The sequence below is a fragment of the Hemitrygon akajei genome, chromosome 17 (assembly GCF_048418815.1).
Source record: "Hemitrygon akajei chromosome 17, sHemAka1.3, whole genome shotgun sequence".
Lineage (NCBI taxonomy): Eukaryota > Metazoa > Chordata > Chondrichthyes > Myliobatiformes > Dasyatidae > Hemitrygon > Hemitrygon akajei.
Window position 1 is genome coordinate 67,991,222 of NC_133140.1, and position 18,075 is coordinate 68,009,296.

The following is an 18,075-nucleotide window of genomic DNA, read 5'->3' on the forward strand; positions in this document are numbered from 1 at the left end:
ACTATAAGTTTAGAATTATAACCTCAATCATGAACGTGAAACTAACGCATCACTTTTCTCGGACCTTAACAAATTTCAAACTAGCATGCTTACAGCTTTAAAGGTTGCGGTGGCAACAGTGGGCGGAATCACACCGGGATTCCGCAAATACTCACCTGCGATTGGTAAAGTGAAGCTGGCGCTGAACTAGAAGCGATGATTGGATTAGATTGGTGGAAACGTCAATCAAATGACGCCACCTTTCTTCCGCTATGACTTAATGGAGAAGCAAGCTAGTGAGGAAATGCTGGTGGCTGACAGGGTGAATGGGCTCCCGGAGACATGAGCAGAATTTTTTAACCCGGGTAATTGCTGTTTTTTTTCGGGTTGTTTGCGATGGACGTTGGGGCCCGATGATGGCGGTGCGAGCGCGGAGCGAAACGGTCCGGTATTGAGGACGGCTGGTTTCACTCCGGGGTCGCAGGGCGCATGTGCGGCTCTTGGTGTTAAACCCATTCCCTTCCCCATCACTGATGGTGTTACCAACATATCCTTCCCCATTGGCCTGGATACGCTGTCTTCCCAATAACAGTCTACTGGAAAACCTCTGCGCCTGGGAGAAGAAAAGGAATACTAGAATTCCAGCCTGCTCTCAAATTCACTTGGATCATTTCTGATGCTTCGCTCTGTCTCCATCACAGGAGATGAACTGTCCACTTATTTATTATAAACCTCCTGATTCGTAGCTACTGAGACTACACTTCCTACCACCCTGTCTCTTCAAAGGATGTCATTCCTACCTTCTAGTTTCTCGATGTCTGTGCATCTACTTTCAATATGAGGCTTTCTGTCCCATAACATTTGGAAGTGTTATTTTCCAGCAGCTGCCCCCTGCTGCTGTGGTTGACGGAGCCTGCTGTCACATCTCTTCTGCGTCTCATAATTCTGCTCTCATCTGCTTCCCTCTGGGCCCACTGAGTTCCTCTAGCCGATTGTTTGTTCCTCCAGATTCCAGAGTATGCAGTCTCTTCCGTCACACAGTCTTCCAATATCAGCAATCCTCTTTTCCCAGCGCATCATCCAACTCAGTGATAATATATTAGTATACAAAGGCAAAGATTATAGATCGAGGGATGTGAGACTGAATCCTGTACAGCCATTGGGGATTTTAAATGCAAATCTAGAATAAAGAAAAATCTGTCAGTGGATAATGGTGACTGTGAACATACTGGATAATTGTTTGCGCCTGCAGGGAAAGACATCAGACCTGCTGGTGCTGTTAATGGAAGTGACACAGCAAACTGCTTAGTGTAGCAGGCAGTTGGGAATGGATGGTAAATGCTGGCTTTATCAGTGATGTATGCATGAATAATTAGAAGTATTGATTTGCATTAGTTTGAATGATCAGGTTTTGGTTTTGTTGGCCCTTGAGAAATTTACAACAGTTGAAATATTTAATTAAGCAACAGGTTTTCTTAAATGCCTCTGAAGTTTTCACACCAACCCATTGTCAAGATTAAAGAAGTAATGATGCTGTAAATTCATTACCTTTTAAAAGAAATTCACCATTATTTATTAATTAATTTTATTTTAGAGATGCAGTGTGGAATATGTCCTTCTGACCCTTCAAGCCACACCACCCAGCAAACCCCAATTTAACTCTGAACTAATCATTGGACAATTTATAATAACCAATTAATCTATTAACCGTTACGTCTTTGGACTGTGGGAGGAAACTAGAGGACCGGAAGAAAACCCACACATTCTATGGGGAGGGTGTACAGAGTCTTTACAAATGATATTGGAATTGAACTCCGATCTCTAATGCCCTGAGATGTAATAGCATCATGCTATTGTGGTACCAACAAGACCAACAAATTTAAGCTGGAGTTATTGGTTGTGAGCAGAGGGATCAAAGGAAATCTTGGAGAAAAAAAATTGATGTTAATTGTTCCTCTAGCTAAGTACAATCTATATTACTAGCAAATAGTTAAATGAGATGTTGCTGCTATGCATTTCAGCCAGTTATCAGGAATGAATCTATAAATTACTTTGATATGCACTTAGTGGACAAACTATGACAACAATATTATATGCTGCAATAAGGTGCAATTTGATTTCTGTTAGAAAAATAAGGACTGTTTGTTGGCTGGACACTTGGAGGATTTTGTACTTTCTATGTTTTGAATTTTTTTTAACATCCTTATATATGGATTATGATGTAACTGAAAACAGCTATCTCTGACAGACTAAAATTCACTCAGTTTTGCATAGTTGATAAAATCCTGTTCAGTAATAGGCCTTCAAACTTCCTTTTTTATGTAAGTGAGTGTGCTATCCACTGAATCAAACTTGTAATGATCTTGTGTTTTTAACTGATCCAGTTATTTTCTTGTAGGTACATAGATTTGAATCTTGAACCAGATGGTGTACACCCCAGAGTTCTGAAAGCGGTGGCTGGAGAAATTATGGAATCACTAGATTCCGGAACGGCTCTGGAAGACTGGAAAATTGCAAATATCACTCCATCCTTCAAGAAGGCAGAGGCAGAAGAAAGGAAATTATAGGGCAGTTAGTCTGACCTCAGTAGTTGGGAAGATGTTGGAGTCGATTGTTAAGGATGTGGTTTCGGGGTACTTGGAGGCACATGATAAAATAGGTGATAGGTTGTTGTCAGCATGGTTTCCACAAAAGAAAATATTGCCTGGCAAATCTGTTGGAATTCTTTGAAGAAATAATAAATAGGATAGACAAAGAATCTGTGGATGTTGTGTACTTGAATTTTAAGAAGGCCTTCGACAAGTTGCCACACATGAGGCTGCTTAACAAGTTAAGAGCCGTGGTATTACGGGAAAGATACTAGCATGGATAAAGCAGTGGCTGATTGGCAGGAGGCAAAGACTGGGAATAAAGGGAGCCTTTTTCTAGTTGGCTGCCAATAACTCGTGGTATTCTACAGAGGTCTGCGTTAGGACCGCTTCTTTTTAAGATATATGTCAATGACTTGGATGACAGTATTGATGGCTTTCTGGCCAAGTTTGTGGATGATATGAAGATAGGTGAAGAGGGAGGTAGTTTTGAGGAAGCAGGGAGGCTACAGAAGGACTTAAATTAGGAGAGTGAGCAAAGAGGCGGCTGTGTTGGGAAGCACATGGTCTTGCACTTTGGTGGGTGAAATACCAAAAGGAGAGAACATTCAAAGATCTGAGGCACAAAGGGTCTGGGGAGTCCTTGTGCAGGATTCCATAAATGTTCATTTGCAGGTGTGGTCTGGTGAGGAAGGCAAATGCAATGTTAGCATTTATTTCAAGATGACTAGAATATAAAAAGCAAGAATGTAATGTTGAGGCTTTATAAATCACTGGTGAGGCCTCACTTGGGGTATTGTGAGCTGTTTTGAGCCCCTAAAGGATGTGCTGACACTGGACAGGATTCAAAGGAGGTTCATAAAATAATTGCAGGTTTGAACAACTTGTCATACAAATAGTGTTTGATGGCTCTGGGCCTTTATTCACTGGAGAATGAGGGCGTGACTTAATTGAAGCCTATTGTACTTTGAAAGGCCTTTATATAGAGTGGATGTGGACAGGATGTTTCCTATGGTTTGAGAGTCTAGGACCAGAGGGGACAGACTCAGAATAGAGGAGCATAATTTTAGAATGGAGATGAGGAGGAATTTCTTTAGCCAGAGAGTGGTGAATCTGTGGAATTTGTTGCCATAGGCGGCTGTGGAGGCCAAATCATTAGGTATATTTAAGACAGAGGTTAATATATTTGTAATTGATCAGGGCATGCAGGATTTCCAAATGGTCTAATTCTGCTCTTATATCTTATAGTCTTATCGATGTTAATTTAAAGTACATCAAGAGTCTTTATTTGAAACTTCAAATAAACATCTTCAATGGATAGTTCTGATTCAATCATTTACAATTTCCATAAAAGAATTCACAAAGATTTGTAAAAACTTGGTTCTAAAGTCTGTGGTCCTTTTCTTATATTTGAATATTCCCTACAAGTGTGAATTTTGCTCTCAAAAAACAAACTTAATGCAAGATTTTCTATGTTCTATTCTTCAGATGTAGTCGTCTATATTACAATGTACCTTTGTGTAGGCCCAGCGTTTACATTTAATAGCAATGCAAAGATTATTTGAAGATCCAGCAATTTCTGTAGGAAGAGATTTTCCATTTTTATATCTCATGCATTGGTTTACTAGGAACCTGTGACATCACCAAGCCATGATACCATGTAAGACATTTTGAAGACGGCAAAAGCAGGAAAAAGTCTTTTTTTTTAGTTAAATATTCAAAACATTATACAGTATTCTAAAGAAATAATGAAATATGTATGTCTTTTAAATTAGATCCTTCAAACCACAAATTATAGATTTTAAAAATGCATATTTTGATATTTAAAATCCCCTGTTTAATCCTTTGCAATTCACTTACATTATAAGGAATAATAATATATATCATAAAATTAGAATGTTTTCAGCCCAAAATAAAACTGCTAAGCAGTAATATTGGCTTTATATGTCATTTACAAAGAATACTTATCTGGATTTTGTTCAGAGGTTTTAGGGATAGTTTTACACTGAAACTTGTTTGTAAATACATTAGTTTCTCATCAGTTCAAATGAATTTTCCTTTTAAAAAATATATTACAAAAAAAAAGAAAAGGTTGCAAATAACAAAGTCTGCACTGAATTACTAACAGCACCTTTGAAGCTTTAACATTATACTTTGCATGGTGGAAATTGCAAAATTGCTTTGCTTTCATTGCCACTACCTTCAACAGTGCATTGTTTCTTCTATAAAAGAATGAGTTATACAATCAGTTAATGAAACTTGTCAAATCCTTTCATTAGCTCTGTGAATGTCCTTTTGCTGCCATCACTGTTGCAAATCTGGATCACTGCAGAAAATTTGGCAAGCACGTCAGGCTAAAATAGATCTTCTTTAACTTGTGGCTAGGCAGAACAGATTTTCTGTTATCAAGTATTAAGTACATTGTGTTGTTGCACATATCAGCAGCGATCCCATGGGACGAACTTGGCAAAGAACAGAAGAGTTATCCATGTTGTCCTCGTTTATAAAAACTGTTATCTCTTCAATAGATTGCTATTTGTAGTGTCTAGTCATAAACAGCAGTATTTCATATATCATGATCATGACTAGACGTAAAAATATTTGTACTTTCTGAAAGATTTCTCATTAGCAGTAGGGAAAATACCACAGTCTTTGTGCAAATGCTTGTAGCTTGATAGTTTACAATATGAATGATGAGGTAACCTGGTCATTACTACCTGCAGTATCTATCCACCTACACTTTTTTCAGATATGAAGACCCAGGTGAACTGATCCCATTCACCCATATGTTGACTCGATCTCAGTTATATTCTTGTGCCTGGAGTATCCTGACATCCTTTGGCAATATGACAAGCAGTCAAGATCTGCAGCTGTATTAGACACTTAAAATATTTTACCAAATAAATGAAGCAATTAACTTCTGTTGGTTGATGTTCTCTTCCAGTAAGATGGTAGCACACTCAGGCGCAGTGGCCTCTATGGGGCCAACCAAAGGTGTTAATGTCTTTTAAAACTTTTTTTTATGCTTACAAGTCACTGCTGGACATTAAGAATTTCAAGTAATTTTACCTCATCAGCCAGTTGCTCATTGGCGAAGGAGCTGGACTTGGTGCAAACTGTGTTGCTGCCGGCTGTAGAGAGGCATTAGAGGTGGTGTGCAGTCTAACTGCAAATGACTGTCTCAGTTACTTTTCTTGAAAGCGTAAGGTAATGTGGAATCCTGGAAGTCTGGTTCATTGGTTTATTGGTGGGATTGATAGCAGGGGAGCTGTGTGGCCTAAGTTGTAGCACGACCTAGGCTTAATGGTGTGGTGTTGCCTGTTGCAGCTGCCCAGGAGAGGTGACACCTGAGGCAGAGTGGTGTGGCGTCCATGCAGACATCAGTGCTGCCCTCCAATGTTCGCTCTGTGGAAGACAAGGTAGAGTGCAGACTGCTGCGGGCTTGTTCTTGATGACAACATCCATAGAACTTGGGCTGCATTAGATATTTTTTTGGTGTGGCCATATGTTTACTGCTGTCTTCCTTGTGCTATGTGTGCCTTGTGCTGTGTATGATTGTTGGCACTGTGCTTTGCACCTTGGCTCAAGGGGAACACTATTTCATTTGGCTATATTCCTGTTTGGTTGGATGACAATTAAACTTGAACTTGCCACTTGAAATTAAGCTAAAGGCCAGATGTGAAGTGCCACCTGGTCCTACCTCAGCATGTCACTAGTTTAATGGCCAGGCCAATGACAAATCAGTTAATTGGGTGTGCCACCATCTGAGCTTCAGCGCATTGTGGTCTTGTTCATTTGACAGCACCACCAGTTTAGTCAAATGATTCTGAATCAAGCAGAGTTTGGCACTATAGTGAGTCTGGTAGAATAATGCTCGTGGACAACTGTTCATAAAGACACCTTTTGATGTGAAAGACACTATAATTCTTTGTTTAATAAAGAATAATGTTAGCATTGTAGCAGTCCAGACGAGATTCGCTAAGATAATTCCTGAGATGAGAGTGTAGCTTAGATTTGTATTTTTTGAACCTACAAAGAATGAGGCTGATCTTACTTAAACATAAAATCCTTAGGGGCACGGCAAGTTAAATGTTTTCACTAGTGGAAGAATCTCAGACTAACAGATTACAAAATAAGGAGGTAGTCGTTTGAAACTGTGCTGCATAAGAATTTCTTCTCGCAGAATTTGGTGAGCCTCTCAAATTCTTTGCTCCCAACATCTGTGGAGCTGGATCTGAGGTATTAAAGAAAGGTAGATCTTTTTCTTTGGAAGATTGGGAAATAGATGTCTGAATCAGCTGTAATCAATATTGATGAGCCAGGTGCTCAACCCCTGCTTCTATGTTATTGTTTGTTTTTTTTTTCATCCTATCCAAATCAAATCCTCATTCTTACATCCAGTCTGAAAGTGATCCTGCATTCTGAGGGGAATCTGCCACACTGCGCTCAAGGTGGTGGTAGAGTGCTGAGCTGGCCCAACCAAAGGCTTAATTTTGTACATACGGTACCTGACTTGACCCAAATTCAGTATATCCATGGAGTTCCAGTTGGGTATCTAGGCTCTGTAAGAGAAGAGGGACTGTTTAGTTCTTGTAGTTAAATTAAACCAAGGTCTCCTTCTCCTCTGAAGAATTTAAGTATGCCATGACATTTTCTGAAGAAATGAATGAAAATTTCCTTTCAGTGTTGTCCATTTTAATCCCTTAGTCAGCACCACAAAAGCAGATTTTCTTACCCTAGTCTCTGTATCCTAATCCTTGCTTCCTGTTCTCTTTATATTTGGTTTTCCACCATAGTGTGAACCTTATTTCCCCATACTAACGGAATGGATATGGCAATCTATTACTAGAATTGCTGATTCCATAAAAGGTTATTAGGTAATTTTTAGTTGACAAGTTTAGCAGGTATTTCCAGAATGTAGCATGTTTTGAAGCCTCTTGTAGAGATGTGGTTTAAAAACACCATGACACAGCAGATGTTTTTCTATAACAAAACTTAACAATTTAATACTTTTTGATAGGTGGAACAAAGGAAACTGCAATGGAGGGAACAAAGCAGTCACGAGTCTCTCGTCCGCACAAGATTAGTGAATCATCAAAGGTTAGTCCGGTGCATTGCTTTGTGTCATTACTATTTAATGTGAAAAATGAATCCTGACACAACTGTAAAACATCCTCATCCGTGTGGTCCCCAATAGTATGAATAATATTAAGGTTCTTTTGCTGCTTGATAGGGCACACAGAACCCATCTCTGGAGAAAATGGAAAATGTGGCTTACTTGTGGTAGGTGCTCCTTTGTTGAACAAGTAGCTGACTGTTCAGTTTGGAAGCTGCAAAACAATCTGTTTACCTCCCCTTCCTGTGAGATACTTTTAACAATCATTAAACATTTATTAAAATTTCAGTAAACTATAATAGCACTGAGAACTGAAAACCTTTTCAAGAATTGATCATTTACCTAGGTATGCCATCTGAATTTCAGTTGGGGATATACTGAATATTTGCTGGTAAGACTATAGCATTATTTGATTAACCTTCTATTCATCAAATTTCTACCTCTTGTCTAACTTAGCTTTGATATGTACAGCATGAATTTATTGTCATATTCAATCCGGAGTATTGTCTTCTTATCATTAACCTATTTGGCCTGAGGAATCAAGTATCTTCACCTAACTAGTGGGTTTCATTATGACAACAATGACGTTTGGGAGTAGAAAGAGAGAAATAATAGAAGTGAGAGGTTTGTCTTGTGGTCATTAAAATATTATTCCTCATACTTGTGACTGACTAATGATATGGTAGTTATTAACATTGAAATAAATGTTGGACCTCATAGCCAAGTACTATCTTAAGATTAATTTGGCGGGTAAAAAGCTTTTCATCCTGTTCTGGCAACATCATCTAAAAACATAGTATCAGTTTTTACATCACCACCAAATCTCCCATTTTCTTTACTGTCTCCACTGATGAGGAAAACTGGCTGGCCATAAATATCCTCGCCCTTCAATCCCCACCAGAAAGTCAGTTACCCAAACACTAACTCCATTTCTTCTCTTCATATTGTAAGGGTGAACTTTACTGAAACATTGGTGTCATATTAAACCCTGAAATGAGCTTCCATTCAATTTGCATAGTAGCATACGTTGCTTATTTCACCTCCATTACAAATATCAATTTTCATTCTGGATTGCTTCCCACCTTCCATTTTCATAAATTCTTGGCTGTTCACTCTCTACTATCTGAAATGCTGCAAATTTTATACCCACAAGTGTCACCACACATTCTAAGGCCAACATAGCATACCGGCAATCTCTAAATGACACTGGGGCAAATTTTATTTTATCTTCAAAACTCCCACTGTGGCCTAACCTGAAGTTCTTTTCCCCCCAAGTTGTTCTATGACTTCTATACTCTTGCATTCCAATTCTGGCTAATGTATTACATAATAACACACTCAAAATGCTGGAAGAACTCAGCAGGTCAGGCAACTTCAGAAAATAGTTGATGTTTCTGGCTAAGACCCTACATCAGGACTGGAAAGGAAGGGGGAGAAGCCAGATCAAGATGGTGGGGTGGGGGGGGGGGGGGGGGGGGGGGGGGGGGAGGTAGGTGAAGGAGTACAAGCAAAAAGGTGATAGGGGGAGGTGAGATGAAGTAAAAAGCCGGGGGATGATAGGTGGAAAAGGTAAAGAGCAGAAGAAGAAGGAATCTGATAGGAGAGGAGAGTGGATCAACAGAGAAAGTGAAGGAGGAATGGCACAGGGTGAGGGGGTTGATAGATGGGTGAGGAGAAGAAAGAGTTAAGAGGGGAGCCAGAGTGGGGAATGGAACAAAAGGGAAGGGGTGGAGGGGGAAAAATATCAGAAATTAGAGAAATCAGTGTTCATGCCAAGAGGTTGGAGGCTATTCAAACAATATGAGCTATTGCTCCTCCAACCTGAGAATGGCTTCATTGTGGCAGTAGTTTTCCTGGACCAACATGTTGGAATGGAATTAAAATGGTTAGCCATGGAAAATCCTGCAGATCAAGTGAAGGTACTTGACAAAGTGATTTCCCCACACCTATAGCTGCTCTCACCAATGTAAAGGAGGCCACAGTGTGAGTACCAGAAAAAGTAGGCAACCCAATAGATTCGCAGCTGAAGTGCTGCCTCTCTTAGAAAAACTGTTTGGGGCCCTGAAAGAAGGTGAGGGAGTAGGTGAATAAGCAGGTGTAGCACTTCCACCTGCAGGGATAAGTACCAGGAGGGAGATTAATAGGGAGGGATGAATGGACAAGGGAGTGATCCCTGTGGAAAGCAGAGAATTGGGGATGGGGAAGGTAAAGATGTGTTTGGTAGTAGGATCCCATTGAAGATGGTGGGAGTTGTGGAGAAGGATGTGCAGAGGTTCATGGGGTGGTAGGTGAAGACAAGAGGAACTCTATCCCTATTAAGGTGGTGGGAAGATGCGCTGAGGGTGAATATCTGGGAAATGGAGGAAATGCGGGAGAGGGCATTATCAAGAAAGGAGGAAGGGAATGATCAAATGAAAGAGGGGAAACCCTGTCCTTTGAAGAAGGAGGACTTCGCTGATGTTCTATTAAGGCAGCTGGAGGCTGCCTTGACCGTGTTCTCTACCAGTCTGCCACCTGCATTTAAAGGTCCTTCTGTTCCTTAATACTTCCTCATTGGATCTCCCAAAATGTGTTACTTTTGCCAATTTGCCAGCTGATCAGGATTGTTCTGTAGCGTCATGTTATCCTCACTTTCAACAATGCCACCAATGTTTGTATTGCTCCAATTTTTAAATAATTCCTTCCACATTTATATTCAAACCATTACTGGTCCAGTTATGTAGCTTTTCCTCTTACTGAAGTTTTTGTACTGGAGCATTAATTCATGGTCATAGTCACATAGAAGTTAGTGTTTTTCACATGGGTGACAGGGTGCTAATTATTGGCTTCAGGGTTATAGTATAATACCAAGCCATGTAGTAGCACTTTCCAAGTAGTTATTTGAAAAAAAACAATTAAAATATTTATTTTCCCCTCAGAGTAATCCTATTGAAATAGCTGTTCATAGACTGCATGGTAGTAGTTAAACTGAACAAAAACACTTCCTTTGCTGACCATGATACATTAATATCCAGAATACTGAATAGTAGTTACAGGAATGAGAAAACATATTTTCAAGTTTGAATAAAGGGGAAAACTGATACAAGTCAGTAATTTATTATTCTAGCTGGACTGATCTTTATTTTCATGAATTCTTCGCTGAGTGATTTGCATTGTTAATGTCAGCAGTAACTAAAAGCAATGGCACAACTTCACATTCTGTATATTTGGCTTGGCATGTATCAAGTTTGCCTCATTTTGAAACTAAAATGAAAGATGGTTATTAATAGGAATCTAATGATCAGCTAAACTAGCTTGAGTGCTGCTTACGGTTTGGATGTATTTGAATTTGTATTTCCTTGTTCACTTTAACAGTAAAGCCCATTCTCCTCCCTGAACTGGAACATGACTTTTTGCAAAGTAATTTGGAATGAGCTGCTTCAGATTGATGGCTGGTAAACTTTTCGGGGTGGCATGGTAGTGTAGTGGTTGGTATAATGTTATTACAGCGCTGGCAACTTGGGTTCTATTCCTCTGTCGTCTGTAAGGAGTTTATATGTTCCCCCATGATCACATGGATTTCTGCCGGTGCTCCAGCTTCCTCTCACATTCTAAAGATGTACGGGTTAATAAGTTTATTGCTCATATGGGTACTGTGTAAGTGGCTGGCACAGGCTCGTAAGCCGGAAGGGCCTGTTACGGTATTGCATCGAAATTTTTTAAAACTTTTAATATCTGTTTATATGCTGTAACTCCTGCTGTCCCTAACCAATGACAGCCAACATTCTGGCCACAATTCTTGGGTTACACCTCAGAAATGAGAGATGAGCAAAAATTAAAAATAACTGCTTGCTAGAGTAGTGTTCCCCTGATTGATAACCATTTCAAAATAACTGCAAGTGTTTTGAAGCAATTATTATCTGTAGTAATTTTCATAATTATGTGTGACTAAACACGATATAAAGAACTGAACCAATTAATTTCAGTGCTATTTGTAATTACATTCCTTTTCTTGGTTTAAGGCCAAACTAGAATAAAGTATAATTTTTGACTTTACGGAGAACAAATTACCTGCACAATCTGCCTGGCACAGTGTTCCTTATACAAAAATCACAGTGCTTATATGAAAACATTTCTCTTGTAAAGAGCCATAGCTATGTTACATAAAAATTCAATTCTTCCAGTTTTGCAAAGACCCTTGATTGACTTAACTATTGGCCTGGCAATTGGTTATTTCTAGTAGCTACTTAAACCAAATAAACAGATCTAAACAAAGATTGTAAGCAACACTAATATGCTGTTTAAACAAAGGTTGCTTCAAGGATGCAATAATCAAAATGGCAGTGAAGATGCAAGGACACTTCAAACTTCCCACTTAATTTTTAAAATATTTATGAAATTAAACAAGCTAAATTATATTTTGTGTTTGTGATTAAAAATGATCTTTCACAAGGTTTAATTTGGAAAGTTTTATTTTCTGATCCATTGCCTTGTGGGTCTGAAACAGGTTAGATAATGAAGCACCTTAAGAACTATAGTATAACTAGGTGGGTATTCATATTTCAGGCTTTCATTTACATACGTTAAGGTGTCCTAGTTTGATAGTAAGTGAGGAAAATATGTCTAGTATTCAAAAAGAAAGACAAAGCTGGACATACAGTACAGTGCAAAAGTTTTAGGCCCACGTATATAGTTAAGGTGCCCAAGACTTTTGTACAGTACTGCATTTGTCAACGTGGAGTGGAGAGCGAGTTTGTAAACATGGCAGGAACAAAGGATGTTGGGAAGCATGTTGGTGGAGTGCTGCGAGATGGGTGTGGGACAGGGTGCAGAGAAGCAGTGCCGGGGTTGGGGGGAGGTGGCACAGGTGCAGACACACCCAGCCCCGAGACACTAGGTAAGGTCATTTGATTCCAAACAAATGGTTTATTGGTCATTATAGAATGTCTCTCTGGTCCTGTCACAAAAGAACCCACAAATTTCATGACATATATGAGTGTGATAAACCTGAATCTGATATGGGTCTCTATTGTAGACTGAGAGTGGGAAAGGGGGCAAGGAGAAGGGAATCATGTTTGAGAAAAGGGGAGAGGGCAGGAAGCAACTGCCATGTCAATTAATACAAAAAAAATCTATTTGTAAAAATACTTAATAAATATGTGGAAAGGAATTTATAGGGCACTAATCCAGTTCCAATGTTTAAACTCCTGAGTTTTGTCATGGTTTTAACAATGTTCAACCACTTAATTGGTGAGAGACATAGATTTTATGGATAGTCAGAGGCTTTTTCCCAGGGCTGAAATGGCTAACACGAGAGGGCACAGATATGACGTGCTTGGAAGTAGGTACAGAGGAGATGTCGGGGGTAAGTTTTTTTTTTAAGAGTGCATGGAATGGGCTGCTGGCAACAGTGGTGGAGGTAGAGACGATAGGGTCTTTTAAGAGACTCTTGGATAGGTACATGGAGCTTAGAAAAATAGAGGACTATGGGTATCCCTAGGTAATTTCTAAGGCAAGGACATATTCAGCACAGCTTTGTGGGCCAAAGGACCTGTATTGTGCTGTTGGCTGTCCATGTTCCTATGGTTTAATTAGATTCTTATCTTAATTTCAGTGTTATGTTTTTATTTTTGTGTTTTGCTTTTTTCAATGTTGGTGTAAAATTTTTGATTAGTTAAGTATGATTTTTAAACCATCTGTTATGTTTAATTACTTTGAAACAATATAATGCCTGCTTCATAGCTTGAAATGGCTGTGAAATGTCATAATGTAATTAATTGTAACTGAACGAAACCTGGTATTTTGTTTTGACTGCTGATTTGTTAATCCCGTTGCATAATTGCCACAATATGTAGTTCCCTGGTTGCTGCAGCTAGAGTACTGTACTGCAATGAATCCTGAAAATTGTGCTGCGTTTAATTAAAAAGATACCAGCATCCAGCTGAATAACTGAAACAAATTGATTGACAGTACTTGGATAGCACAGCTGATTTAAATCACTTGGTTCAGAATGACTTTTGGCCATAGGCTACTTTTGCAAACTACTTTGTCAAAAGAATTGTTTCTTTTGGCACTATGACTTATAAAAGAAATGTGGGAGATAATTTGATCAAGAAAATAAAACATTTGACAGTGATTACTAACCACTGCAATGAACTGAAATATTTCCACTGAAACTATCAAACTAATTGCTATAATTTGCCTTGCTGATATTAGATTATGTCAGTACAACTTAAATCAGTCTCTTGCAAGTCATTGAGATAGTATTAAGGTTCCTTTTTGATCATATACTGTAGCCCATGTACAAACAAAAAACTGAAAATAATGAAGTTAATTGCACAAGCATCTAAATAATATGTTTATTTTCCATAATCTAGATGCAAAATTTTGTTTATGCATTTTAAGCACGCGTGAAATACAAGATAAATGCAGTAATCTTGGAGAATATTTTCTTTTCAGGTGTACAGATGGGCAGATCATTCTAATGCCGTTCTCCAGGGGCTCAATGAACAGAGACAAAGAGGATTGTTCTGTGATATCGTGCTTGTGGCAGATGAACAAAAAGTGTCAGCCCACAGGAGTCTCCTGGCTGTCTACAGTGATTATTTTAATTCTATGTTTACAATTGGAATGAGGGAAGCTTATCAAAAAGAAGTTGAGTTGGTTGGAGCCTCCTACATAGGTTTGAAAGCTGTGATTGACTTTCTCTATAGTAGCGAACTCCCATTAGATGGTGGTAATATTGACTATGTTCTGGAAACTGCACATCTTCTACAAATTTGGAAAGTGGTGGATTTTTGCTGTGAGTACCTTGAAAATGAGGTTAGTGAAGAAAATTACCTCTATCTTCAAGAACTAGCCTCAATTTATGACCTGGAGCGCTTGGACTGTTTCATTGATAGTTTTATTCTACATGACTTTGGTACTCTTTCCTTCACACCAGACTTCTTGCAAAACATCTCCCTGCAAAAACTTTGTCTCTATTTAGAGAGCAACAATGTCCAACATGAATGTGAACATGATTTATTGCAGGTTGCACTGCAGTGGCTAACACAGAATCCTGACAGAATGCAGAGTGCACACCTCGTCCTTAAAAATATCCACTTCCCACTTATACCTAAGAGTGATCTATTGCACAGAGTTAAACCGGCAGTATGTTCCCTACTCCCCAAAGAAGCAAACTGTGATGTCTTCTTGGAAGAAGCGATACATTATCACAATAACATCACAAAGCAGCCGGTGCTCCAGAACAGACGGTCTGCTCTCCGATCTGATGTTGAAAGGTTACTGTTTATTGGTGGGGAAGTGTCTGAACGTAGAGAAGAGCTAAGTGATGATATGTGCTACTTTGATGAAGAAAAAGGACAATGGTTTTCTGAAACAATGTTGCCTGCAAGACGGAGCCACCATTGTGTAACTGTCTTTGGAGGATTTATCTTTATGGCTGGCGGAAGCTCTTCTCGTGACAATGGAGGTGATGCAGCCTCAAATGTCCTTTATAGATATGATCCAAGGTGTAACCAATGGTTAAAGGTAAATCTCTTATCTTTTATAATATGATATCATGTCTCCTTGAGCATCAAAACTGAACCAATACATGCAAATTTCATTGTCTTGGAAATTTTCTTGCTATTGTTGTCTTATACAATGTTGGGGCACTAAGTTCTGTGAATTATGTTGCCAAAGACAACTATCAAAGCATGTTCTTTTAAATGGGTTCAAGTAAGTGTCACTTAAAATTGTAGGCAAGAAGGGGCAAGTTTTGTTTATTAATCAACAAAAACAAGTAGTTTGTAAGTGTAATGAAAAATGTTCTTCCCCTCTTTATCTTCCTGAGCATTAACTTTCCTTGAGGAACTGTCCATTAGACATCAGGTGTCCTTTGATATTCTCACATGTGCTTTTGTGAGTAAAACTGATCAATGAGGCCATTTCATTATTCCGAGCACAAAAGCCATACCAGATCCTCAATCTCAAACATATTGCCTACATTTTTGGAAATGACAAGAGTCTGTAAATTATTTTACCATTCCTTCCACTGTAAAGATGTTTGGCTTTGTTTGCCCACTTTGCAGAAATCAGTTAAATATGGAAGATCAATTTCTCAGCCGCATATTGATGTTTGTAAAAGAGCTTTCTAGGACTCAGCACAAGAATTTGGAACCACTTGGTAGAAACTCAGTTTCTTTGTGTACCAGCCAAATACTGAATGGAACATTTGCTCTGTTCTCATAGGTTCCTTCAAAATAATTGTAGTTTGTAAAATACGTGGATGATCAATAGCAAAAGGACACCACAATGATTCAAATAAACATTGATATCTTGTCATATTGTAGGTCATCTCCAATTTGAAATAGCAGGATGCAGCCAAATGATAAACAGTGCACACAAAATGCTGAAGTAACTCAACAGGCTGGGTAGCTAAAGGCAGGATCTCCTTGTGGCTACCTATTTCAATTTGACTTCCTTCCTCACTAACATGTCTGTCCTTGGCCACCTCTACTGTCATGATGAGGCCAAATGGGAGTTGGAGACACAACATCTCTTATTCCGTCAGGGTAGTCTACAACCTGATGGCGTAAGCATCAATTTCTCTAACTTCCAGCGAGCATTCCCCTGTTTCTCCCTTCCACTACCATTACCCTCACTTCATCTCACCTATCATCATCCAGCTTGTACTGCTCCCCTCCCCCCCGCCCCCAACCTTGTTCTGACTTTTGCTCCTTCTTTTCCGGTACTGAAGCTCGGCCTGAAATATCAACTGTCTATTCTCCTCTAATGCCTGCCATTATTGCCATCTGTTTCTATAATTAACTCCTAATGCCCTTTGGGCTACCTGGCATTCTGGTTAATAAACCAGAATGTGCAAACCCTTCCTCTTTGGTCCTTCACTTCATTTTTCAATGTGACAATATTTCTCTCAGTTTAGTTGCTGAAAGGATAATGTGACTTTATGGCAGCAAGAGCACTGAGCTATGTAAGATCATTGTGAATAATGGAATCAGCGGTACATTTCCTGAATCAGTAAAAATTTAAGGATTGAGTAAGGACCAAGAACATCAGAAAAGTAGAAAGTTAGAGTCAAATTGGATGTTATGTGAGAGTGAGGGAATGGAATAGCTAAGAGAAGTAGAGATGTAAAATGAGGAAGTTAAATCTCTTACAATTTGTTCCCTTATAATTAGTATTCTTTCTCGCCAGAGAAGTTAATTGATATTGTAGAAATACAAAATCTTAAATTCCTCCAGTATTCAGTACCAGTTTTAAATTAGTAAGATTAATTATCTATTAATGTACTGAAATTGCAACTTCATGAAACATAACAGGAAGGTTGAGGTGGACCAGCCATCTTATTGTTGCCAATGCTAGATGCTGTTACAGTTGACAATGTGGGGTGGGGGGGGGGGGGGGAGTTGTAGGCAGTGGTAAGTCTTTTCCATACCACCAGTTGCAGTCAAGAAGGCTGATCCAACAGGCCTAGGGAATTCTAGACAAATTAGTAAATTTGTTCTAAAGTTGACTAGGTTGTAAGAGACAGAGGGTGTTGGTAAAGTGTTGATCTTGTGATTGAAAGCTGTAACCAATGGGATCTGTACTGGAACCACTTTTGTTTGTCATAAATTAATAATATGAATATGAATGTAGATTATGAGGATCATAGAGCATGGATATTGATAAACTTTACTCCATAACAGAGGTATCTAAAATCCAAAGGTGCATGTTTAAGGCAAGGAGTAAGAACATTAGAGGGAATCTTCTGAAATAAATTTTCACTGAATGGTTGCAATCCGAGAAGGTGACAGAGGCAGGTGCTTAAAATGTTTATATATAAATAAAATTATATGGATAAATACTTGGATCTGAAAAGCATACAAAATTTCTTGGTGTTGGTATTTTGGATGAATATGCAGTATTAAGGTACTTGATGGTCAGCATAGGCACAGTGCGACAAAAGGGCCTGTTACTGTGCCTTACAGCCCTGGCTCTTAAAAAGGTAGTATCAATGTGATTATGAAGCTCATTGGATCATCATAAAATATCTGTTTTGTCAACATCCTGTCATGCACCATTCAGCTAGGTCTTCCAAATGTATAGTAATGGACTATAACAAACTCGGAGTGGATCAAATTATAATCATATTTATTACTTGCAAAGGAAAGTTTACCTCCATTTGTTAAGTTGTTGTTAGGTAGCTTCAATCTTACAGCTCAAAACAGATCATATATGTTTACGGAATCTGATAATTCATCAGCTTCATATATTTGAGGTTGTTCCATCCCTTAATTGCATTCCTTTCTTATCTGCATCTGTCTTAAATGAGTTGCCTTTAATGAACCCATTTGTCTTGAGGCTTCTTCCCCCCCCCCCCCCCCCCCCCCCGCAACAGCTAAATCCTGTTTTTTGTTTTTAAAT

The 18,075-nt window shown here is 38.9% G+C and overlaps 1 protein-coding gene across 2 annotated transcripts in view; it reads left to right on the plus strand.

Moving 5' to 3' along the window:
• Positions 1-221: 221 nt before the first annotated feature.
• klhl36 (kelch-like family member 36) overlaps positions 222-18,075 on the plus strand; it is a 28,370-nt gene continuing 10,516 nt past the window's right edge. The window contains exons 1-3 of one of the 2 annotated variants that reach the window (XM_073070334.1): positions 222-344; positions 7,588-7,667; positions 14,122-15,195. In XM_073070334.1, coding sequence (XP_072926435.1) covers positions 7,608-7,667; positions 14,122-15,195 — 1,134 coding nt within the window. In that variant the 5' untranslated portion in view covers positions 222-344; positions 7,588-7,607. Of the gene's footprint in view, positions 345-673; positions 1,314-7,587; positions 7,668-14,121; positions 15,196-18,075 lie in introns of those variants that run through there. The other variant, XM_073070333.1, reaches the window with a different exon arrangement.